A 25,454-nucleotide genomic window follows, 5' to 3' on the forward strand; every position below is an offset into this window, starting at 1 on the left:
TTGGGATCCCAGGACAACAGTTCCAAAGAGAACCTCAGAGGAAGAGGCCCAAAAACAAAAACAAGACCCTTTTTCTTTTCTGTTTCATGGGACTTCCAAGAACCACTGGAACTACAAAAGGTGCCTTCCTCTGAGAGCTTCTGTCTTCAGCTTCTGGAGGGAGGATGGGGGCATTATGGACAAGAGAACAAATGCTTTTGAGTTGGAACTTCAGCACAGAGGGAAGCTCAGCAACCACAACTCACACCTGAGGAGATTTTTAGATAGAAAGTCTCCCTGTATCATGCATTACCACAGCCTGAGAGAAGCAACATCTAGGATAAAGAAGAATTGAAGTGGGCAGATTTATCCCCTTTGTGTTGAGCACTGGCCTTCATGGCATGTGTGCCACCCCAACTACCAGCTCTGTACCTATGTGGCTAGACAGCCACCTCCTAGGTCTGTCTGCAGAGGCCTATGAACCTGGAAGCAAGTTATAGTTAAGATCAAGTTGAGGCATCCATTGTCACACCTGAAAACAATTATAAGCCAAATCAGCTGTGAAGACTTTAATCTGAAAAAGGTAATATTGTGAGTTGTTTAAGAATACTTTATTAGATGCTGTGACACAGGAGGGCCAGGGAGCAGTGGGAGAGTGGTTGGGGGGAACTAGGCTAATTAAGGCGTGGTTCCCTGTAGACTAGGGAGGGTTGCTACAGGTTAATTGGAGCACCTGTAGCCATCTAAGGCCCTGTTAGCAACCTAATAAAACCCCCTGCTTCAGGGAGTCGGAGGAAGGAGATAAGACTGGAGCTTAGAAGTTCAGGAAACTGGAGTAAAGGAGACTCCCTCCCCCAGTATTTAAGGACTGAAGGTACGCCACCCAAAGGGGAAGAGGGTAAGGGCCTCAGAATAAAGGGTAAACCCAGATCCCTCCCCCTGCTTCCCTCCTTTACCACCTTCCTGGGCCACTAGTGGGGCCCTTGGTGCCCCAAGAGCAGGGGCAAGGGGTGGCATCTTAGCTCCACACCAAGAAAAGCGCAGGACCCACCATCCTATATTAGCTATCTTGTCACAATGCCTGTATGACAGTGACAATGTCAATGTCCTGCAATATCCTGAACAAATGTTACTGAATTAAAATGAACTTTACTGCATTAGAGTTAATACCTTTAGGATATATTGAATTAAAAATGCAACCATGCATGTGTTGTGGCACTGTAAGTACTTCTATGGTAGGAAGTGGGATGCTAATGAACTTCCTCTTTTTAGCCTTTGATGCCACCTTCCTGGGGAAATATACACATACTAGTTCAAACTAGATTCTCCAGAGGCCAACAAAGAAGTTTCAGAGTAGCAGCCATGTTAGTCTGTATCTGCAAAAAGAATAGAAGTACTTGTGGCACCACAGAGACTAAGAATACTTACAAGGGGAGATAGGTTTTAATAGGGACTGGGAATGGCTGAGCCATTACAAATATTGAAATCTAAGTTGATTGTATCTAGTTTGTATATCAATTCCAGCTCAGCAGTTTCTCGTTGGAATCTGGTTTTGAAGCTTTTCTTTTGCGAAACTGCCACCCACAGGTCTGTCACTGAATGACCAGACAGGTTAAAGTGTTCTCCTACTGGTTTTTGAGGGTATGATTCCTGATGTCAGACTTGTGTCCATTAATTCTTTTGTGTAGAGACTGTCCGGTTTGGCCAATGTACATGGCAGAGGGGCATTGCTGGCACATGATGGCATATCACATTGGTATTGGCATATCTACCAATGTGACAGACCTGCGGGTGGCAGTTTTGCAACAGAAAAGCTTCAAAAACAGACTCCAACGAGAAACTGCTGAGCTGGAATGGATATGCAAACTAGATACAATCAACTTTAGGTTTTAATAGGGAGTGGGAATGGCTGAGCAATTACAAACATTGAATCTCTCTCACACATCTTGATTATCACTTAGTTTTTTTTTTCCCCTTACTTAATTGTCCTCTCAGAGTTGGTAAGACAACTCCCACCTTTTCATGCTCTCTGTTTGTGTGTATATTGAGATATATCTCAATATATGTTCCATTCCATGGATCCGAAGAAGTGGTCTGTAGCCCACGAAAGCTTATGCTCAAATAAATGTTAGTCTCTAAGGTGCCACAACAAAGAGAAGACTTGGATAAGAGCCTGAGTTTTAAGTTGATACAGGGCCACCTTCCTAATTAAAACAAACAAACAAAAAACACCCTTGGTCCTTGGAGGGCCCCAAGCCTTACAGGATAGTTGGAAGGATGTGACCTACTGAGGCCTCATAAGACTGAGGGCTTGTTCTGAGCTGCAGCTTTGATTAACTTGTAACCGCAAAAAAATCCCTAGGGTGGGATGATTCCTGCTAAGTTTATTAGCATGTGTACATTGTTTTAGTCTTTTTAATATGGCTTCTCTTTAATACTTTTTTACCTCAAGGCTAAAATAGGTTTGCTTAGAAAGAACTCTGTGGTAACTTGAATCAAGCAATCACTCTAAATCAGCCTGAAGAGAAAGCAAGCATGTGTGTTTAGGCAGACTGTCTTTGCTGGGAAATGCATAATGAAGGCAGGAAACTGTGCAGCTTGGACATACTCCCTTCTGACCAGGGTGAGATGTAGCAGTCCTCCACCCAAAAGAGGAAACAGTTGGGGAGCTGGAAGTCTGAGAGTAGGTGACTTTGCTAGAGCACAGAGGAAATACAGGTGTAGTTGCTCTGAACTGTGTCAACCCTAAAGCCACAATTCCACAACTGAGGAAGAAGGCTGTGCTGTTTTGTTTTAAAAAAATAAAGACTTGGTTTAGAGGGCAAGTGAAGGCAACTACAAAAAAATAAACAAATGTAAGAAAGAGGAAGCTGATATTAATGAATATAAATCAGAAGCTAAGAATTGTAGAAAATTGATAAGGAAAGCAGACAAACTGAGAAGTCTGTGGCCAGCAGAGTTAAAAGACAACAAGGAGGACTTCAAGTATATTAGGAACAAAAAGAATACAAACAACTGTACTGATCTATTACTAGATGGAAAGGGTAGAATTATCAACAATAATGCAGAAAAGGCCAAAGTGTTCACTAAACATATTTTCCATATTTCGGGTGGGTGAGGGGAGGAGAAGGAAAAAACCCATAATCTGTGGGTTTTTTGATGTAGTCATATCATAACACACTTTCTATTCCACTAATATCTCAGGAGGATGTTAAACAGCAGCTATTAAAGTCAGACATTTTAAAATCAGCAAGTCCAGAAAACTTGTATCCAAGAGTTTTTAAAAGAGCTGGCTGAGGCTCTCACTAGACTGTTGAAATGTTTGTTTTTAATAAATCTTGGAACACTGAGGAAGTTCCAGAAGAAAGCGAATGTTGTGCCAATATTTCAAAAGGGTAAACTCGATGACCTGGGTAATTAAAGGCAAGACTGACATTGACCCTGCACAAGATATAGGAGACTAATGAGATAATGGAGGATAATATAATTAATGCCATTCAACATGGGTTTATGGAAAATAGATCCTGACAAACTTGATTCCTTTTTTTTTAAAAAGGAGATTACAAGTTTGGTTGATAGAAGTAATAGTGCTTGTGCAGTACATGTAGACTTCTGTAGAGGCATTTGACTTGGTACCACATGGCTCTGATTAGGAAACTAGAAAGATAGAAAATTAACCATGGCATATATTTAGTAGATTAAAAGCTTGTTATGTCTCAAATGTAATTGTAACCAGGGAATCATCATCATCAACTGGGTGTATTTCTAGTGGGTTCCTGCAGGGATTGGTTCTTTGCCCTTCACTATTTAACATTTATAATGACCTAGGGGGAAAAAACCCACCAATAAAGTTTGCAGATGACACAAAAATTGGGGTAGTGATTGCTTGGTAAGCTGAGCACAAGCAAACAATGTGTGTTTTACATGGCTGAATATAGACCACACTTACAAGATGGGGGATTCTATCCGGTGAAGGGTTGACTCCAGATTGGAGATCTTGGTGAATAAACAACTGAACATGGTTTTCCCAGTGCAATGCTGGGTCAGAAGAGCTAATGCAATCATTGGATGGATGAATGAATCTTGAGTAGGAGTACAGAGTTTGTTTTACCTCTGTATTTAGGAATGGTGTCACTACTGCTGGAATACTGTGTCCAGTTCTGGTGCCCACAATTCAAGAAGGATGTTTAACTTGGGAAGGGTTCAGAGAACAGCCACAAGAATAATTAAAGGATTAGAAAACATGCCTTATAGTTAGACTCAAGGAGCACCATCTACTTAGCTGAACAAAGACAGTTCTTTAAGGGATGACTTGATTAGTCTACAAGAACCTATATGAGGAACATATATTACTCTTCAATCGAGCAGACACAGGTATAACACAATCCAGTGGCTGAATTTGTCTAGACTGAACTTCCAAACTGGAAATAAGTGTAAATTTTTAACACTGAGATTAATTAACCAACCATTGGGACAATATATCAAGGGTCATGGTAGCTTCTCCATCACTGACAACTTTTCAGATCAAGATAGAATGTTTTTGGGAAGTTCTACAGCCTGTGTGAAACAGGTAGTCAAACTAAATTCTCTCTCACCTTGGAATCTGAGTCACCCAATGCTTTCAATTTTCTGAAATATTTCATTTTAGTTTAAAATTCTCTACATCTGGGCTGAGCACTCGGGCAATAACTTTTAGAAAGCTGAAGTGACTTTTGCCCATTTTTGAGTTATGTAGAGTGAAGTAGTAGATATTTTTGTACACTCCTAACAAAAGTGGCTGTATTTTCAAGATGCAACTTTCTACTTGACTAGTCCTTAGAGTCCTTGTCTCTGTAAATTTGCCATTTGTCTTACTCCTGAAAAAAAAAAAAAAAAAAAAACCTCCTTGATTTCAACAGCATTACCTGCAAGGAGTAAGGTGAACAAGATCTGACCTCCGAATAATGAAACTCAACTTCATAGGAACATAAGACAATGTAAACTCATGATATCAATGTTAGCTGAAATGCAGCATGGGAACCACAAGGCATAGAGTGGTTGTATGGCCTCAGACAAACCATTTGGGCTACGTCTTAGTCTATAAGGTGCCACAGAACTCTTCACTGATTTTACATTTAGGCTAAAATTTCCAGGAAAATCCACCAATTTTTAAAGGTGTCTAACCTGACACCTAGGGATTTTTCACAAGTTGTGAGCATCCATAACTTCAGGTGAAGTCAGAGCTATGAATACACAGCACCTTTGACGTGAGTACGGAGGAAATGAGAGCTGAGAGGTCTCAAGTGAGAGTTACCCCAAAACTGATGTCCTCAAAATTAGTGGACACTTTTGAAAGTGTGAGCCTTCTCCGTAGTGTCTCAGTTCCCAACCCCTATCCTCTCATAAAAAAAGGAGTACTTACCTTCCCTGCTCTCAAAAGCAATGCGAGGATTAGTTAGCTAACATTTGTACAGTATCTGGAAGATGCAACATTACATAAGCACTAATTATTCTTAGTAACATAGGTGTGGTATTGCATTGCTATCATTACACTGTGTATTTTAGTTGTGTATGTGGGTTTTTTTTTTTAAACTATGCAGCTGTGAAAGTGAACAATGAAATGAGAAGGATTATTGTTGAATTATCTTGGTAGTTTTGTTTTTAACTAAACACTTTCTAAAATAAAAACCCCAAAAGGTAAATTAGAGCACAGCATAGAGCAGATTCAGAGACAGGTGGGTGAAGTGATTCAAGATCCAGGAAGAATTCCTCTATTTAGATACTTATATGGCCCTCATCACCATGGTATCCAAATAGCTATTAAGTGCTCTTACACAAAAAAGGGACACTTTCTAATCTCCAGTAATGCTTCTTCCTGTACCACTGCAAGCCTCCCATTCAAGTACTGGTCCAGCCTGATGCGGTTTAGCTTAAGATCTGACAAGATTACAACCCAAAGTAGTAAGACTTCAGGCTCTCTTCCCTACTGCTTACTTCCCCCCCACCCACCCACACACCCCATCCAAGAAGCTCCTGGTTTCTCCTACTCATTCACCAGTTCAGGCAATTGACTGTGCACACCTGTGTCCTCCCCCGCAAGCAATATGCAAAGGCAAGTATTTGGATGACTTGACTGTGTGGGTAGGGATGTGGTGTGGAATATGTTGGGACACGTTGATTTTTAATGCAAAATCAGGGAGACTAGAAATGGCTGGGCAAGGTGTTCTCAGTGCTAGAAAAACTAAGATATTCCCCCATTCTTTGAACCTTCCCAAGTGCAATACCTGTAAGAGGGCATGTGGGGCAATCTCCACCACAACAGCATTGTCTGGAACATGCCTCAGACCTTCCTGGAACAGCACTGGGCTCACCAGGTTGTTCACATGGTACTCGGCAGAGGAATTCTGAGCCAGCTCACTTTGCCACTGAGATTCGGGGATGGAGGTGCTGATCCAACGGGGTGAACGAGGCTTTGCATTTGGAATTACCTACAATAGACCAACAACAAAATATAGATGTCACAGGGCATGAAAGGACAAGATACCACCACTCCAACCCCATCCCTCCCTCAAAACAAACACAAACCAACCAAAACAAAAAACCCCAACCCACTAAAAAAGCCAAGCCCCAGAGGTTTGTATAAGCCACTTCTCAGCTTGTGAGCTCAGGCTGCCTCTTGCTGGATGTCCAAGGGCTCCCAACTGCCTGTTCCACAGAAAGCCAGCAACTGTTACTGCATGCAGCCCAACCTCTAACTCCTGCACATAATGAGGATCTCCTTTAAGCCCCTCTCTCCCCCAGCATGTAGGATGCTACTCACGGCTCCCTTTATCCACAAGCCCCCCAGCATAAGCCATCATTCAGTGACATTACCTTCTGTAGGGCACTAAGTAGGACTGGTGCAATAGACGCCATGTAATATGAATGAAAGGCAACCCCAGCGCTGCGCACTTCCTTTGCGAACACTCCTTCCTTTTTCAGTTTGGCTACAAACTTGTTCACAGCATCCTAGGAAATGGGATAGAATTGAGCAAGAATTATTATTTCATGGAGTTTGGGCGTCCAGCTTTCCTCTGCCATTAGCCATTTGATGAGGCCCTGTGCTCCCATGAAGAGGTATCACTGCACTCCCCTCATATTCCTCATGTGAAGGTGATGCAACATCCCTGTGAATATAACACTACTGAAATATGGAGCACATGTTTTTGTTCCTAGTCAGCAAGAAGCAACAACTGATTCCCATCAAGTTGCACTTAAGTGTTTAAATTCAGATGCAAGAGGTAAGTTCCCTCCCACTACTTTAATTTAACCTGACTGCCCTTCTTTCACTTCTGGGGCACATGGTGTAATTCCAGTAATGGAAGACAGACCAAATGGAGCCCCAGCTTGCAGCCTTGGAAGCTAAGGTCTCTTATGAAGGCTGGTTTCCATATGTTTGCTCACCTGAGGCCCTGAAACAGTGACAGTGTCTTCAGAGTTGTGACAGGCAGGTACCACGCCAGGAGGACAATGACGCTTACACTCCTCCCATGTCAGACCTGCAGAGGAAAAACCCTCAAGATGATGCAAATGTTCCCAGGAAAAAGTTATGCAGCAGCTTATGTAGCCAGGCTAAGCCCGGAACTCCTGATGGCCGGGATTTTAACAGCTAACACCGTACTGGATTCAAGATTTTGGGGGACGGAAAATCCTACAGTCTTGTCAGGACCAATTTTAGGGTTTTATAATGCTCACCATCACTGAAGTATCTGTGCCCAGGGGGAGATGGCAGAACTGACTTCCATGAAGAAATCAATCTCTAAATTTTGGGATGAAGTTCTTGAACTCCATTATATCCCTCTCCGTGAAGAATCAAGTCAGACAGCACTCTGTATTGCTTATGTAAAACCCACTAGATTCCACCAGCTATATGCTTTGAGATTACAGACAGAGGGATCAAAATTTCATCCCCATGATAGGGAAATGACAGTTCTAATATGTACTTTTCATGTTTACATCAGGATTTAGACACACAACTTACACTATTTGAAAAACCTATTAAAAAGAAAATCTCCTTCTAACAGTTTCCCTTGTCCTTAGCAAGGAATGCCATTCTTAAATCTGGAGAGAATGGTCAAATTCTGCACTTGTTGACAGTTTTTGTGAAATTAGGGTATCAACGCTGAAAATCAAAAGTTACTATGGATTTAAGCTAGTCTCATGAGAGTAGAATTTGGCCTGGATCTATCACATGGGTAAGAGGCAATGGACAAAACATGAGCTCAAATTCTGATTATGAAAGATGTGACCTATTATATGCAGTGACTACCAGAAATTATTAGTGATAAGTAAATGACTTATGTACTCTCTAGCAAGGTAAAGACAATGTTCAATGAGTTGGTTTCCAGAGGAAATATCATAGTAAGTGAAACACTAGAATTATGCCTGTAGCAAGTGATGTATAAATGCTTCAGCCCCAACACAGCCGTCCTAATCTGTAACTTTTGGCTCCTTTCTAACTTGAACATTCATGGTTATCAAATAAGGAGGTCATGAAAGAACAAAAGCTTTACTTGTAGCCAATAGAGAAGTTGCCAGACCAGATCAGGGTCTATGTAATCCAGTATCAAGTCTGACAGTGGCCTGAAGACTGGCCAGTTATGGAACAACATGCCTATAGAGGAAGTTTCTTCCTAGCCCCCACCCCAAATCAGTTAAGGTTGGCTTATGCCCTGGAATAGGTAAGATAATTTTATCCCATAGGATAAAATTAACTCATCCTAATTTTTTTTTAAAAAGGGTTTACTTCTTTTAAAATCCTAAGTTCTTGGCCTCTATGAGGTCTTGTGGTAGTAAGTTTCAGGCCAATTATGTGTTGTGTCAATGTATTTATTTTTATTGTTTTAAGTTTGTTACCTTTTGATTTCATAGAATGTCTTCTTGTACTTGTATTATGTGAAACTGAGGGCCCAATTTACCTTCTATAGGAGATCTGTTTTGGTTCTTGAAACGTAACAAAAAAGTCACCTGTCCATTTTTTTGCATCTTTTCTAAAGTAAAGTAGATTGTCCTAACCTTTTCACTCCATCATACCAAAACATCCCACAAACCAATTCTTCCAGGCTTCTAATCATTTGTCATCCATCTCAAAACCCTCCCTACTTCTGCTCTTGAGAGAGGGTGACAAGAACCAGAGAGTATTGCAGGTGAAGGGTTATCAGTGATTTGTATTATAGTACTTCTGGTATTTTCTAGCCTTTTTGTTTATTAATTTTTATTTTTCCCTTGATGTGTAACCAGAAAGATGAACAAGTTGTCAAATTATGACCTGTAAGAGTTTAGATGTATTGGTGATTTTTTTTGAAAATTGAACAACTTTAAAACAAAAATGTCTCTCTCCACTCACTTTCCCCACTACTATGTCAGATAGCCAAGTTTACTGCCTCTCATGGAATCTGTTTATTACAATTAACAAAAGACAGGAGAAAGCGTGCATATGTGCATGCGCCCATACACCCACAGGTATACTATCCACCTAGGAAAGGATATACTTCTATACCTACCAACAGCAGCCATTCCTCCTGGGGGTAGTTTGGCTTCTTTGATGCACCGCCCCCTCCAGTAGGCAGCAAGAATGGCCTCTTCATGACTTAAGGAGTTATCTGCATAGCCACAGGCCAGTTCTCCTACTGAGTGACCAACAATTCCATCAGGCTGCAGATCCATGGCCTTCAGAATGTCTATCTGTGCAATCTGAGGAAAAACAGTATTACCAATGTCAAATCAGATGCCATACCTCTGCCACTGTGCGCTCAGCCCTAAGACTGTCTGTGTAAGCACAGCACAGCACAGCACAGCACAGCACAGCACAGCACAGCGCACACACACTTCCTAACAATGCCAAAGGCACACTCAAACCTGGCTGCCACATCAGGTGTGCTCCTTAGCAGCTTACACAAGACTATTAGAAGGATCATGAGCTGAATGACAGGCAATATTAGTGACCAAGCAGATACACTTGGAACAAAACTGGGAAAGGACCTCAGCTTTCACCCTTACCTGAATAGCAGCAAGGCCAACAAATGCATGGACAGCATCTTCAAACGTGTTCTCATCTGCATTCAGGAGCAGGTCAGATACCTTCAGTCCCGTGTCCTTCAGAGCCTCATCGGAGCGTAAGATGGACTGTTGGAACAGCTCAAGCTTCATCAGGCTAAGGCCCATCCCCTTCCACTGTGTTCCCATGCCTGTGAGATGAGGAGACTATGAGCTTTGCTCATGGGGGAGGGAGAACTGAGCATTTGCTCTAGCAATGGGAAGATGTAAGAAGAATTCAGTCTAGGAGAACATCTTGCAGACCTCAAATCCCTACAGTGAACATGATACACTGTTTTTCAGTCTCCTAGGATTTGTTACCAAGAGATGGGAAATTGTTTAGATGGAGGATTATTTACAGATAGTCCACATCATCAATGCAGTAAACAGGAGATCCTGGAAAAACCCTCTTAACTAGCGCACATACCACAAAACTAAGCAGAACAATGAACAGAGCATAGAATCAACAAAAAGTCTCAAGCTTCCAAAGATACAGAACGGATTGTTAGTCTGATTCCCCTTACGGTGGAATTACCTGAGCAGATATACCAGAGTGGCCTCCCAGATGTTTGAGTATGCTGAACCTCCTTTATGTCACTCTGACTGCCAATTAAGGTGTAGCCCCTGTAGGGCATGGATGAAATAGGGATCCCAGAGATATCATTGAGCAGGCTCACAAATGAGCTGTACTCCCTCAGTCTTCTGCTTTGCTCTATTAGCATTTCCACTGCTTCCTGTGTCCTGCCACAAACTTGGACCAGTCGTGGCAAATTGTGCATCTCCAGAGGGTAGAATTTCTTCTTATTTGGTCTCAGAATGACATGGACATTAGAACCTCCAAAGCCAAAAGAATTGATACTGACAAGGCCACCTTTTACTGGGGTTGGTTTAGCAACCACCTGGACACGACCATCTTGTAAGGCTGGAATTTCTGGATTTGGGGTGTTGTAATGAATGTTTGGAGCCCACAGCCCATGTTCCAGAGAGAGAATCACCTGGAGAGAGAGAGAGACAGAGCGCAGAACAGAACATTTATGGCTTAGATTTTATTTTGTTTTAACAAGACATCTTGTTAGTTTTGTTCTACAAACAGTTTAGCATTTGCACTTAAATGGCTCCTTCTGTCACTATACTGGATTTTAAAACACTTCACGAAAGGTAAATAAGTATTATTGTTCCCAGGTTACAGATAGTGAAACTAAGGCACAGAGGGTTTAAGTAGCTTAGATAAATCAAGGCCACCCAGGAAGTCACTAGCAGAGCTAGTCTGAGAATTCTGAAGTCACTGCTCTGTCCACACTCTACCCAGTAGACTGCACTGTCTTACTTGACACCGAATATCATCCCCCGTTCTCCCCCATCTCTCCACAAAATCTGCATTGCCTAGCTCATTTTTTTCCTTCCTCCCATGGTGTCTCCCCACCCTCTTCTTTACCATCACCAAATCTCCCATTTCTATCTTTTTTCTGCTATTTGAGAAAGCAATTCCCAGACTGACAGATCTAGCTAAAGGAGTCTCAGTCCTGCTCTGCATGTTTTTCCAATCTAGGTACAGGGCCAGCATGAAAGAAAAGTTAAGTAATTTACCTGTTTCAAACAGACTGAAAGCAAAAAAGACTCCCAACTCATGGTTAAGTAGGCACTCAACTCAAGACGAGAGCCTCTGGGAAGCAACAGGTATTGAGGCTTGTGCACATATTCCCCTGTGGCATAGGCAGTTCAGGCCAGAAATTATACAAGCAGCTGCAGCCTCAAAAACCACATCAGTTATTGGTATTACTGCAGTGTCCTCAGCCCCAACCAACATTCCCCTGCTGTTCAGAAACAACCCCCCAAGGCAGGTGGCTCTGATGAGAGACAGTCAGTGATTATGGGATTATTCTCCTGAGCTGGGTATCAGACCTGGAAGCCAAGCCAAGAAAACAAGACTGCAAAGCCTTCTGGGTTCCACCCCAGGTAACAGCCCCATAAGCCTCACTGATGGAAATATTCCCTGTACAAGCTGAGAAGGCTGCTGTGGATCCGGTCTAGTGTTTTATCCCAGATGCCTATATACCTGCAAGGCCATACTCAAACATATCTGAAGCATTTAGAAAGGCTTAGAGAATGCACCCACTAGGCTCCCCCAGAGACAAACTAAGTGGGGTTTTGTCTTTCCTAGATAGCAGTTAGTTAAACACTCTGGTAACTGAACCACTCAGCCTAGATTCTGCTGCCACAGGAGGTGGTTTAGTGAAGACTGACATGCTGAACTGGGTAAGATGGAATTTGAAGCCATTTAGTTAAGAATATAAACCATGAGCATAGAACTACTTTATCCATGTGGGCAGAGTGAAAGTGGTGGTTTAGAAGTAAGATATTGTGGCTTTTATCTCTGACTTTTCACCACTAGGAAAGCAGTGTTGAGGGCCAAATGATGTTTCTATTTCAACTGAACCTTTAGGAGATTCATGCTACCAACTTAATGAGCACTAGATTCAGCTCCCTAGAAGGGGGAGCTCATGGGGCTGGGGGAGAGGAGGTTGCTAGGAATAATCCCTTACAAACGGTTTTTACTGGATGGGAAGGAGGCTGGGGACGGCATGGAGTAGAATTACTTACAAACGTCTATGTCCTATTTTATTTGTCAGATATAATTCTCCTGGAAGAGGTGGGTGGTCATTACAGCTCATCCACATAAAGAAATGTGAATGGGTCATTGCCATGGGATGTGCCTTCCAATTGTTCACTATAGCCACATGTTGCATCTTTAATTAGACTGCAAGATCTTGGGGGTAGGGACTGTCTCTGTGTCTAGCACAACGAGGCCCTGATCCTGACTGCAGCCTCCGGTTCTACCACAGAACTAATATTAACCAACAATATTCCCACTAAGCACAAGCTGCAAAAGGGTAGTGGTGGCAGAAATCCCTACCAGCAGGATACAGACTTACCTGCTGGCCTAAATACTGAAGGTCTGGTCAATATGGGAGATTCTCACATCAGAGACTCCTTGGAGTACACCTTGAGCTCCATTACAGAGACAGTGAGCCCAATACTAAGTCCTCCTAGGCTGGAGCTGTCAGCTCTGATCAACATCAGTGGGGAGCCTGGGGGAGCCCAGCTCAGTCCCACAGGAGAAATCCAAAGACTTCTATGGAGCCACTGTCAGAGGCTGAATGGCATCATGCAATGGAACTGACACAGAGCCTGAGACAGATAGTGCACTTGGCACAGAGACCCTCACAAGGAAGTCAGGGCTCTCAGACCAACACCAAGTCCACATTCTGCTCCACCTCACCAAGAAGTATCTTGGTGTGCTAGGAGTTCAAAATCCACTCTGGTAAAACAGAGACTATAGCATAACCAGGATATCCAAGCTATTTGCAGACCTTCAGTACAATGTAGAAGGGACAGGGTCCCATGTTTTCCATGATTCTGCAGACACTTCATTTACTGCAGGATTCATCCAATGCTCAGAATAGAGCTCAAGAATGCAAGTTTTCATCTAGAAGACAAGACTGTGGTTCCTAGATATTATGGCAACAAAGAAAATCCTCCCAGCACGACCTGACCATAACCACCACAATATTTGCCTTACAATTATTGTTTCAGGCTGAGAAACTGTGCTGCTGGCCATGTTAAATTGTCATCACTAGGCTTCAAGTCTAACTGTCAACACTGTTAGCTAGCACTCTGCTGAGCAGTTTAGCAGACATTCATCCACCAGTGTTGGCTACAGTAGCAGATAATGGAGCAGGTGTGGGCCAGCTGCTTGCTCTGATCCAATTCGGAGTTCAAACCTGTGTCTGCTCTCCCACCACCCCTCACTTGAAATTGTCTCAACCCTTGTCCACAGATGTTATGGGAGCAGGGAGAAAAGACACATCCCCTACCCAATACAAAAACCTCCAGCCACTTCTTGAACACCAACAACCCAAGCTGCCTCCCATCCCTCCTAGGTGTCAAGTGCCCCAAACTCACACTCAAGTTATGCCACAGCTTTTCATAGCGATGCATAAAATAATTGAATATCAAAAAATCACCAAGAAATACAGTAATGACAATTAGCCATTTAATAAAGAACCCTCTGTTCTCAATGTTATTTAAGTGTCTGCAGACTTTAGGACTAGAGAGAGACAGAGACCCGAGTGTCTAGTCTACGAATTTACATCCTGCTTGTTGCAGAGCATTTGGAGCCTTTATGAATACTTTCTAATGAGGCAAGAAGCAATAGCAGAATGGGCTGCCTGGTTAATGAGACAACCTCCCAGGTCCTCCTCTCATCACCAGAGCTAAATTCCACAATGGGTCAGTGCACAAATCATTATATCTATAGATAAAATTTTCTCAACTATGACATTACCTTGGCTAATGCAGCAAGCCCAGAGGCAGGTTCTGGGTGACCCATGTTTGACTTGGTTGAGCCAATCAACAATGGCTCTCGCTCTAATTGACAGAAAATATTTGCAATGCCATTCAGTTCCTGAGGATCCCCAATCTAACAGAAAAAGAAATTAAGTCAGAATTATGCTTTACACTAAGCATGCACAACATCTAGTAGTTGGCAGAAGAGCCCCTATCCCAAAGTCTCTAGTTTTAAAACAAGCAAACAAACAAAAAAAAAAAAAAACCACACACACACACACAACAAAAACAAAAAAACCACACACCAAGAATTGTGAAGGTAATAGCTAGAAATGGGAAATCTAGTTCCTTCTAGTTAAATGGGAAAGAAGGAGCGGGGGGGGGGGGGAAAGGAGGGAAAGAGAGAGAAAATTGAAAGGCAAGAAAAGGAAAGATGCTAAAATGGAGGGAAAGAGGAACAGTCACAGGGAGCTAACAGACAATGGTGAAATTATGCTAACCTTGGTGCCTGTACCATGAGCTTCTACATACTCCACTTCTTCAGGCTGGATCCCAGATTCTTTGTATAGAGAGCTGACCAAAGCCTGCTGCATCTCCCCAGAGGGAAATGTCACACCTGGAACAAGAATCATTATCAATTACCCATTCCCATCTGGGAGCAAAGTTTCAGCAATCTGTTCACTAATTAGGATTGCTAGGTTTCTGAGGGAGATCCAAATATACGTTCAGGATTTATGCTCACGTTTCCAGCACTAAACCTGCAACAAGAAGTCAATGCCTCAGTAAGAGGAAGGGGAAAAAGGAAGGGTGGTGCTGGACTGAAACTGAAGAAGTTGTAGGATTTAAACTTTGATATCACAGACCCTAGGTTTCTCATCAACAATCTACTAGATTGAGCAGTGCTCATGGAACTGAAGCTCCCAGGAAGAAGGAAAAGGATTTTTTGTATCCTCTCCTTTCCCATCATAATGCCAGTAATTTTCTACTTAGCTAGTGTAACATCACTCAGATACCCCTGGGGAGGGCAAAGCTGATCAGCTGAGCATCTCCCATTACTTTCATATGGAAGAAAGTGCTAACCACTTAACCAGATTCACTTATGACAAGAAAGGGTCAGAATTTTCCACTAATCAGGAGAAATGGATCTCCCAAGCCCCCCAAAAAGGGAAGCTCCAGAAGAGAGTTAGCAGTAGCCTCAAACCCGCTGTTCTTGGGATAAACACCAAAAAGAATATGAGAATCTCATGGTCTCCCAGAGATTTGAGACCCACCTTGCTCCTTAAAACCATCAGTGTTACTCCCCGCATTGACTATTGTGGCATAAATCCGTTTGGCCATGGATTTCTTGGTCATGAGAATGACCACTACAGCTTCGGAGCGGCAATATCCATTTCCTGTGGGCAGAGGAAGAATGAAATAAAAGCAAAAGAGAAATCCAGACAGCCCTGCATCTGTCTAAGCAGTGAAGTACTGTGCACTACAATGTCATTCCTGAGAGCCTTAAAAGCTATGATTGTCCCTTTGAAATGCATGACAGACAAGTTCGGCTACATATCAGACTTAAAGAGGGGTTTCCCTCTTGGTCTATGAAGCCCTGTAACACGTTCTAGCATGACATTCCTGTCTGCCCCCAACCCCCATTATAGGGAAATGGACCATGTTTTCCTTCCCCACCCTTATAAATTTTTTATGTTCCTATTGAGTGTGCAGCCTTTGGCAGTTCCAGTGTTTGTGACAAATAACATGAGCAAGGACAGAAGAGAATGAAGCCACTTTTCTCTTTCAATATAGATTCCCTGGAGGAAGCAACATTGGCTGCCTCTCACAGAGCACAATGTGATTTGGACCTAATCCCTTACCTGAAGCATCAAAGGACTTGCAGGCACCATCAGGACTAAGCATGCCAAGTTTCATGAACTGAACAGAAGTGCTGGGTTTCAATAAGAGGTTGACGCCTCCTACAAGGGCTGCATTACACTCTCCATGACAAATTGCCTTGTAAGCATTTTCCAAAGCAATGAGGCTAGAGGAACATGCCGTATCAATGGCCATGCTTGGTCCTTGGGGAAAAAAATAAAATAAAAACCAAAGTCAATCATTTCGTTCTGTTTGTTTCCTACAATTGCTGCTCAGAACCTGCCACGTCTGCTCTCCAGGGACTGGAGCTTAGGATCTTTTAAAGAAGCTGATCAAGTGATAGGTAAAAGTTATTAGAGTATCCCAGAGCATTTACAATGTTACCCTCCCTGCCTGCTGATCCCAAGAAAGGCTGGTTTGGCAAAACTGTGCCTTTCCAACTTTGTTTATCAACAGCATTATGTAACAGAAGCCACTGGCATTTCATCATCTCAGGAAGGACTCATCCATTTCTCCATTCCCACCACTAAAATCCTTTGTCCGCGGCCTGATTATTTCTCTCACTTGCAGTCTCCTCCTCCCTGGCCTTGCTCTCCTGTAATCTACCCACCACCTCCATACCCAGAGTTCCTCAGCCTCTGCCCTGCCTTTAAGGCTGTGCACAGTACAGATCTTGCCTATTCCTTCACCCTCACCCCTATCTGATGGCCTCCTCACCTCCTTTACTTTGCCTAAGCTACAGAGCTAACTGCTCCCTTTGTGAGAGTCTTCTTCCAACTACTCAACTGTGGGCCAGTTTCTATATTGCCTTCCACCAAGTGACCGTGTAAACAAGCAAAAAACTCCCAAAGTAGCAAACCTCTTTTCCAGAAGGCCTTCCCACCATCATCCTCTTCTCAGAAGACTACCAACTACCCCAGCCCAGACCTCAAGCACTAAGTCTGCATGCTGAGCCTCGCTGCCTAGTCACAACACATTCACTGCTTCCAGTTTCCCCACCTAGCATTTGTACATGGCCCCTTCCTGAGTGAGAAAGCAATGTCTTCATGTCTGTGTAAGTACTTACCTCACAACGGATGCTATACTATTACTATCGTCAAACTGCATTACTAATCAACATTACAGAGCCCTTGAACACTTACCTTTCAAGTCAAAGAAGTAGGAAATTCTGTTGGCAAACATTGCACGCTGGCAGCCTGTCATACTGTATCCTAGCAGCTGTTCAGGGTCTTGGCTAAATGCTTCACCAGCTTCTGATCCACTCACACCTATCCACACACCTGTGTCTGTGCCACGTAGGGTAGCTGGATTAATTCCTGAGATGACATCAGAAGGCACATTACACACCAGGCACGATCTCAAATTGAAGGAAAAACTAGCAAGATTAGGTATATTTATCACCAGAGGTTTTGCAGCTATTCCATGATTACAGAACAGCATAATTCTCTCCCTGCATTGATTTGCCAATTGCTTAAATCCCTCCTCTGCCAGCCTCTTTGAGATATTCTCACATGGTGATTATTTCAGGTACATCTCCCCAACTCATGGATCTTACTGATCTCACAGCAGAGATCCACCAGAACCAGATGTCAGCTTCAGTGCAGCTAGCTGGGATGGTATCTCTGTAAATCAATCAGGTACTGTTTGAGTGTTGTGTAGAAATAGAGCAGACTGCATGGAACGTGGGGTTTAGATGCTCACTAGGTGTATATAAACTGGTAAGAGTCCTGTGCAGGAGAAGGGAGTAGATAGGAGGGCAGAAACACCTAGCCCCCAGGAATTACGGAAAGGCATTGGAGGACTATTACACCCCAAGTTCTATAACCCAGATTGCAGTCTGAGTCCACACTGCAAAGTGGGCAGGTTAAGCCCAAGTTTAAGTGAAACAAGGATGCTAACCTATACTCCCCAGCCAGTTAAGCAAGCCCAGTTTCAAACCATACATAAACCTAAGTAAAAATGTGTGTGTGTGCGGATGGTAGGGAGCTAGGGCTAAAACTCAGGAAAAAGCCCTGGTTAGCTCTGCAATGAAGACGTACTTTAAAGAGGCTAAAAGTAAGTCCCAGAGAACAAGAGCTGAAACATGTATGTGGTTGAAAGGTGAGGAAGGAATGGGCCAGAGTGTGTGGGGATTTTAAGTATAGTTGTTTTAAAAGGGAGAAGGACACCTAACCACTAGCAAGGGGAAAAATAGATATCTATCCATCAGGCCTTAAAAAAAGAGGTCTATATTTTACAAGACATCTGCAAGTATTCTAGAGAGCCACAGAACATACAGGGCAGAATCCTCAAGTCTTGACTCAACAAACAGAAATAAAACCTTTAGATAACATAGAACCAGGAGTCCTGCGGAATGAGGCACAGTGACAGAGCACCAGATGACTTCTTTCACCTCCTCTCCTACTTTTCTCCTTGACTGTCCTATCTCCTATTCTGCTGGGCCTATGGTGCCCGCCTCAATCACCCACTTGTTACATTTTCAAACAGGCACCTTCATGCTTTATCTCATGCTGCCCCTCATGCTTGGGAGGCGGTACCTGTAAACACCCACAAAACTAACTCATTGTCCTCCTTAGAATTCTCTTGTTTGTGAAATGTACAACATAAATTGACAACATTTGGGCTGCTGGTTTGCAGAGACCAATGCCTATAATGATAACCAGTAAATGTCTCATTGTTCCTCTGTAGTCTGTCTGTATCCATCAGTTGTCTTGTCAGCTCTCTGGACAGGGACCATCTTTTTGTTGTGTTTGTACAGCACCTAGCAGAAATGAGGTCCTGGACCATGACTGGGGCTCTTAGGCACCGTGTTAACACAAACAAACAAGAGCTCTAGGTGGAAAGTTTCTGGTGTCTCAAGGACTGTTTCTGGCTTTGTCACTGGGGGTCTCATTTTTAAAAAAAAAAAACACTAAAACCATTCAATTTTAGATAAAAAGCTTTTTTAAAAGAATAGACATTAAAATTTCTAAAGGTTCCAGAAACTGGCAGGGATGGGACAAGCTAAGGCACCAATTTTTGAGAACTAATTTTCTGAGTAAGAGAATTATGGAAGTACAATCCAATTCCACGTATTTTCTCTGGACTGAGTAGATACCCAGAAACACATCACTGTACCTTCCACCATTCTTATGGAACTTTTAATGAGGATTAATATTAACTCCTCCTTCCCTTCCCCATCCTGGAAACTGGAACATCTCCATTTTAGCAGAATATAATGGAAGTATGGCAATGGGAAAACTGTCTGGATGCAGAGGGTTCAGCAAACTGAGATCAAGAGAACATGGCAGTTCAATTACTGAAGCATTGAGCTGTTCCACATGGACCCCAGATAGACATTTTTACCCATTTTAGAGAGATTTCCTAGATCTGACCCCAGGGAAGATAACTTCAAAACTAAGTTATCACTTGTACCAGTTCTCAGGTCTCTTCTCTCTACTGTCAAAGCCCTAGCATTCTCAAACTCTGTACAAAAGTTCTACTTAGACAGGTAGAAGACTCATCTCAAAATCTCACACAGACACTAAAATCCAGTTTTACCTATTCAGTAGTTCAGCTGCTTACCTCCATCCAAAATGGCTTCATAAGAAGCTTCCAACATTAAGCGGAGCTGAGGGTCCATTGTGTGAGCTTGTTTGGGGTGAACCCCAAAAAAAGAGGCATCAAATTTGCTGATGTCCTTGAGTTTCCCATTTCTCTTGGGCAGCCCATAAATTCCTGAAGAGAAAAAACATTTAATTGAAGACAACGTCAACATAAAATGTTTTTACTAGGTGAGAGACCATTGTATGACAAGACGTAATCAGGAATCACATGCCAGTTGTAGTTATTCTGAATGTCAAGTCCTATTTCTACATTTCAGCACCAGACTGATCCAAGGTGTCTACTTTACCCACCTCCTCAGCACCCTTTTAAAAATTATAATTTTAGGATGAGTAAAGTTCCTGATGAAACCTCTCCATGCTAAATCCCATTTGCTGCTATTTCTGGCTTTGCTAAGCAAACTCATGCTCTGGCAAGTTGTGCCAAATAAACAAGCAGCTTTTGCAACACAGTGTGTGTCTCATGAGTAGTGCCAATTTATCAACAGATAGAAACACAGAAGCCACTTTCCACATCTGCAGATCACAAGCTTTCAGTTGTGTCTGGCAAGTACATATCCATTCAGTTAGAAAAGTGGTTTTCAATGGACAACCAGACAAGAATATAATAACAAGGATATAAAAGTCAAAAGACTGAGGTGATCCTGCTACTCCCATGTCCCACAGAGATCCCATCCCATACCCAGCAAACAGCTGTGTCAGTCTAATTGTTGCCTGATGCTTATAGCAGCTAGACACCTTGCTGGTGCATGAGTGTTGAAACTGCACTGCTAAAATACTCTCTTCTGAAAGGCAGCACCATGGAGTTTATTTGGTTATTACTCTATGATACAGGCTGCAATAGAGCGGATATAGGTTGGGTCCTTATAAAAGCAGGAGACAGACACCATAACATTCAGGGACATCAGAAGTGAGCTCATAAGCTCTGGCAGGGTTTTCCTACTTATCAGGGCTCTTTTCCTTGAACACTTGAGCTTATCTGGAGAGCTCAGACCTCAAGTGCATATAGTCACAGGGCTCACCTGGCTTCCACCTCCGATCATCTTCTGTGACCATGTCCACTCCATTGAATAAATTTTCCCAGAACTCTTGCATGTTCTCTGATTCTGGCAGCTTTCCAGCCATGCCTGCAATCACCACGTCCTCCATCTCCTAATGTCTCTCTGGAAAAGGAGTTTACAAAAGTCAGATCCACAGATCAACTAGCTGGATGAACATTCATGCAAAGAACAGGTTGTGTTGTCCCAACATGCTGGGGAAGGGAGGAGGCTGTACCTAAACGGCTAAGGTAGGAAATTAGATCCTCCCCCACATTGGAATGGTCTATGGAGTCCATAGGTACAAAAATAAATAAATAAATAAATAGGCACTGCTCCTCTCAATCAAATAAGAGCAGGATTTGCAAAGAGAAGAAAACAAATATATAAAAATTTCCCCCCTCCCTGCCCAACAGACACTAAGAGGTTCTGATGATCTCTACTTCCTAGGCCACAACCAGGGGATGGGAACAGCAACAGTAGGAAAATACCCCCTCCCATTTGAAGAGTTATTTATTGAATGCTACCAGCATATTTTGAGGTGTTCAAACTGATGAAGACAAGGTTCCTACCGCAAGTAGCTTACAGACCAAGACCCTGATCCTGAAACAGGATGTGATCTGTGCAAGCCGACTGCTGTGTTTGAATGGAGCACCAATAAAGTATTTCTACACAGATCATACTTAAGAATCAGACTCTATATTTGACAGTCAACTTAGGTTTTAGGTGTAATTTTTATGTTAAAAACCTTCAATGCACTATTAATATCTAGGTGATGGGCTAAAAACCCGTCTCCAGAAACAGGGAGCTGGCAGGCTGATCTGAAGTAGTAACATGAAATTAGAGAAGGAGCTTCTCCACACTCCCAGACAACTTCAAATAGACAGAAAAGGACAGTCAGCCTTGAAGTTAAGGGAATAGACTTGGACTCAGGAGGTTAGGTACTTGAAGACTATGAACTCTATTTAAACAACTCTAATAGCTATAGACAAATACCCTGTAGGGTCAATGGGTGGGATTTTCCAAAAAAGACACCACACCTAATGACTTAGAAGCACAAAGGCTGCTGAAAACCAAACCTTGAATCTCAATAGGATTTGTGCTCCTAGGGCACTTAGGCACTTTCAAAGATCCCATCCAGTAGTGTTGGTTCTTGATCACCTTTTCCATAGTTATAGTGCCAGTACTTGCCCAGTATGGCAAAAGTCAATTTTGTTCACTTGATTGCCTATTGTTATTGCACCTGAAGTGGTTTTCTTACTTAAAAAACACTGAAATCCAAGAAGTTCTCTATGGAAAACAAAAAAAACCAGAATTCTGTTCTTGCCGATATTATATCCTCATTGCCAGAGAGATGGTATATGTATGAACACACCTCAGAAAGGCCTTTGATTCAGAAATTTTTGCACACCTTTGCAAACTATTTCAGAAACTCTTACAAAATTGACACCTCTAAGCAAACTGACTTTGTGAAATTGATGCTTTTGAGCAAAACCATTCAAATGGGTTTCTCGTCTCTCCAGGCACTTTATTTTGTTGCCTAGACAGAACCACACTTTCCAAATAACTGGAAGCAATCATGTACATAGTGTTCCTATTTTACAGCAGATCCTGGACTTGATCAGCAGATGCAGAGAGCATTAATCTCGTACAAAAAGCTCAGCTCTCTCAGTTGCAGGGTTTTTGATGAAGCCTGGCCAACACACAAACACCATTACAGGGACATATTCAGATCTAATTTACATGAGTATAAATCAGCAATAACTCCACTGAGGTCAGTAAAGTTACTCCAGACTTATATATTTGTGTAACCAGGGCACAAATCTTACCCACGGAAATGGAACTGACTTCTTAGCTCATCAAGTCCACCCCTCGAGAGAAAAACCAGGATTGCTCCTAACCAGACATTTTCAACTTTCCGGCCTAGTGTAAAATGCCGCAGGCAATGGAATTTCCACTGCCTCCCTGGGAAACGCTACGACAAATTAATTGATCATGTAATGATTCCCACTTCAGTAGGCATTGTATCATGCCCTTTATGAGAAAAGCCAGTGGCAATATGCCAATGAATTATGCTCAAGAGACTTAATTATTTCCAGTCATAAAACCTTGCAAGTCAGTTTTATTATTAAATATCTGTATTATCACAGTGCCTAGGAGCTCAAGACAAGGACGAGGACCACACTGTGCTAGGCATTGGGTAAACACAGAACAGAGAGACCAACCCTGCCCCAGAGAGTTTACAACTTACTGGTAAGTATAAACACAAGAAACTACAGATAGACAGGGAAGTACCAAAAAAGGCCAGTCAGCATGATACATAGTGGCCTCAGCACATTAGCAGCCCAATCAACATCAAATTTTTTGCTAGGCATCAAGGAAAAAGACTTCAGGCGTGAGGGGCATTGTGAGAGAAAGCTCAAAAGAGGTCTGTCTGAAAATTTAAACTGTCACAGAAGCTGGCTGGCATCCCTGACCCACTGGAGGCAGGAGATGACTTCTCAATAGTGAATGAAATGATAAGGGGGCTAGGCCACGAAGGGCCTTGAACATGAAGACAAGCAGCTTATGTTCGATGCAACAGAGAATGAGAGCATGGGGATGCAAAGACATGGTCAAATCTTTGTAGCAGCATTATGAATGGATATGCACAGGGCAAAACTGCATTTGTCAAGGTCAGTGAGAAGGATGTTGCAGTAGGAAAGACAATATCCTTGATCAGGGGTCAGCACCCTTTCAGAAGTGGTGTACCGAGTCTTCATTTATTCACTCTAATTTAAAGTTTCACGTGCCGGTAATACAATTTAATGTCTTTTAGAAGGTCTCTCTCTCTCTAAGTCTATAATATATAACTAAACTATTGTTGAACATAAAGTAAATAAAGTTTTCAAAATGTTTAAGAAGCTTCATTTAAAATTAAATTAAAAGGCAGAGCCCCCTAGACTGGTGGCCAGGACCCGGGAAGTTTGAGTGTCACTGAAAATCAGCTTGTGTGCCGCCTTTGGCACGTGTGCCATAGGTTGCCTACCCCTGTCCTAGAAGTTACATAGAAAGCTTCAAGATTTGGAAACAGTCTGGATGTGAGAAACTAGAAAGGAGGTCTGAGTCAAAGAGGACACCCAGATTATGGGCCGGAAGGGACAGGCCAGACGGTGGTGGTGTCCACAGTGATTGAAAAAGGTAGGGGAGGCCATTAAGACCCCTGTTTGGCCACATTGAGACTGAGCTGTCATGCATCCGACGAAGCGGGTATTCACCCACGAAAGCTTATGCTCCAATATGTCTGTTAGTCCTGTGGCATCTTAGACTCTTTGCTGCTTTTACAGATCCAGATGAACACAGCTACCCCTCTGATAGCTGTCAGCTAGACATCCATAAGGAGATGTCAGAAAGACAGGTCAAAATTTTAGTTTAGACAGAAGGAGACAAGTATAGAGTAGAGAGGTAGATCGGTAGTTTAATTTGTTTTGTGGATGAGGTTACCCAGACTAAGATGTAGAGCAAGGACCAAGCCCTGTGGAACTCTCACAGAAAGTTGAGGAGGGATTAGGAGAATCCTCCAAAGGAGTGATTAGAGAGGTACTAGACGAGCCAGGAGAGAACAGAGCTGTAGAAGCCAAAAGAGGACAAGATTTCAATATGAAGAGTGTGATGGACTGCATCAAAGGTGGCTGACAGATCAAGGAGGATGAGGATGGAGTAGTAGAGTTCTGAGCTTTGTCTAGGAAGAGATCGTTAGATTTTGGCAAGAGCAGTTTCAGTGGCATGCCAGGGGCAGAAGTTGGATTGTAGAGAGTTTAGGATGGAACTGGAGGAGCAGCACTGCAGACAGCAGGTTCAACGAAGTCAGAGATTAAAGTGAGAAGAAGTGGTAGGTTAAAGAGGAAAATAGGGCCAAGGGTTAGGTTTTTTTTTGTTTTTTTTTGTTTTTTTTTTTTTTAAGATGAGAGAGAGAGAGAGAGAGAGAGAGAGAGAGAACAGCATGTTTCTATTGTGAGGGTAAAGAGCCAGAGGAGAGTGGGCATTATGGAGGTCAAAATATGGGGTCACTGGGGCAAGTGGAAGAGTTAGATGAGGAGAGCAGAGGAAAAATTTCTGCACTTGTGACGAGGGAGAAGGGGAGAGATTTGTAGGAAGGGAGGGGGAATTCCCACTGTATTTTGTCAATCTTTACTTGGAGGCAGCCAGTGAGATTCCATGCAGAGTGAAAAGTGGAGGCAAGAGGTAGGAAGGGTTTGAGGAGTGAAAGGAGGCAAAAAAGCAGCTGGGATTGAAGGCATAGGATTCAATTACATTGGAGAAGTAGAGTTCTTTAGCTCAGCAGATGGGAGAACCGAAGGAGGAAAGAACAGACTGGTTGTAGAGGAAGTCGGCCTGGTCACAGGGTTTCCACCAGAGACGCTTTGCAATGCAAGAGTAGGGGCAGAGGAAGTGGATGTTAGTGATAAGCCAAGGCTAAGGGATGGCAGGGTGGACAATGCAATGGAGGAATGAGGGGGAAGAGTTAAATTTGGAGCAAAGTGAACCATGGAGAAAAACCAACAACCATCTCAGTGGAAGAAAGGACAGGGAGAAGAAA

At 42.8% G+C, this 25,454-nt stretch overlaps 1 protein-coding gene across 1 annotated transcript in view; it reads right to left on the minus strand.

The window, feature by feature from the left end:
- FASN (fatty acid synthase) overlaps window positions 1-25,454 on the minus strand; it is an 83,934-nt gene that overhangs the window by 52,817 nt on the left and 5,663 nt on the right. Inside the window, exons 2-14 of the mRNA XM_050919909.1 lie at window positions 20,861-21,001; window positions 19,801-19,953; window positions 17,379-17,552; window positions 16,239-16,439; window positions 15,651-15,773; window positions 14,880-14,995; window positions 14,378-14,512; window positions 10,568-11,027; window positions 9,997-10,184; window positions 9,501-9,690; window positions 7,402-7,496; window positions 6,832-6,966; window positions 6,243-6,446 (exon numbers count right to left, since the gene is read on the minus strand). Coding sequence (XP_050775866.1) covers window positions 6,243-6,446; window positions 6,832-6,966; window positions 7,402-7,496; window positions 9,501-9,690; window positions 9,997-10,184; window positions 10,568-11,027; window positions 14,378-14,512; window positions 14,880-14,995; window positions 15,651-15,773; window positions 16,239-16,439; window positions 17,379-17,552; window positions 19,801-19,953; window positions 20,861-20,987 — 2,301 coding nt within the window. The 5' untranslated portion in view covers window positions 20,988-21,001. The remainder of the gene's footprint in view (window positions 1-6,242; window positions 6,447-6,831; window positions 6,967-7,401; window positions 7,497-9,500; window positions 9,691-9,996; window positions 10,185-10,567; window positions 11,028-14,377; window positions 14,513-14,879; window positions 14,996-15,650; window positions 15,774-16,238; window positions 16,440-17,378; window positions 17,553-19,800; window positions 19,954-20,860; window positions 21,002-25,454) is intronic.

Source organism: Gopherus flavomarginatus, chromosome 12 (assembly GCF_025201925.1).
Source record: "Gopherus flavomarginatus isolate rGopFla2 chromosome 12, rGopFla2.mat.asm, whole genome shotgun sequence".
Classification (NCBI taxonomy): Eukaryota; Metazoa; Chordata; order Testudines; family Testudinidae; genus Gopherus; species Gopherus flavomarginatus.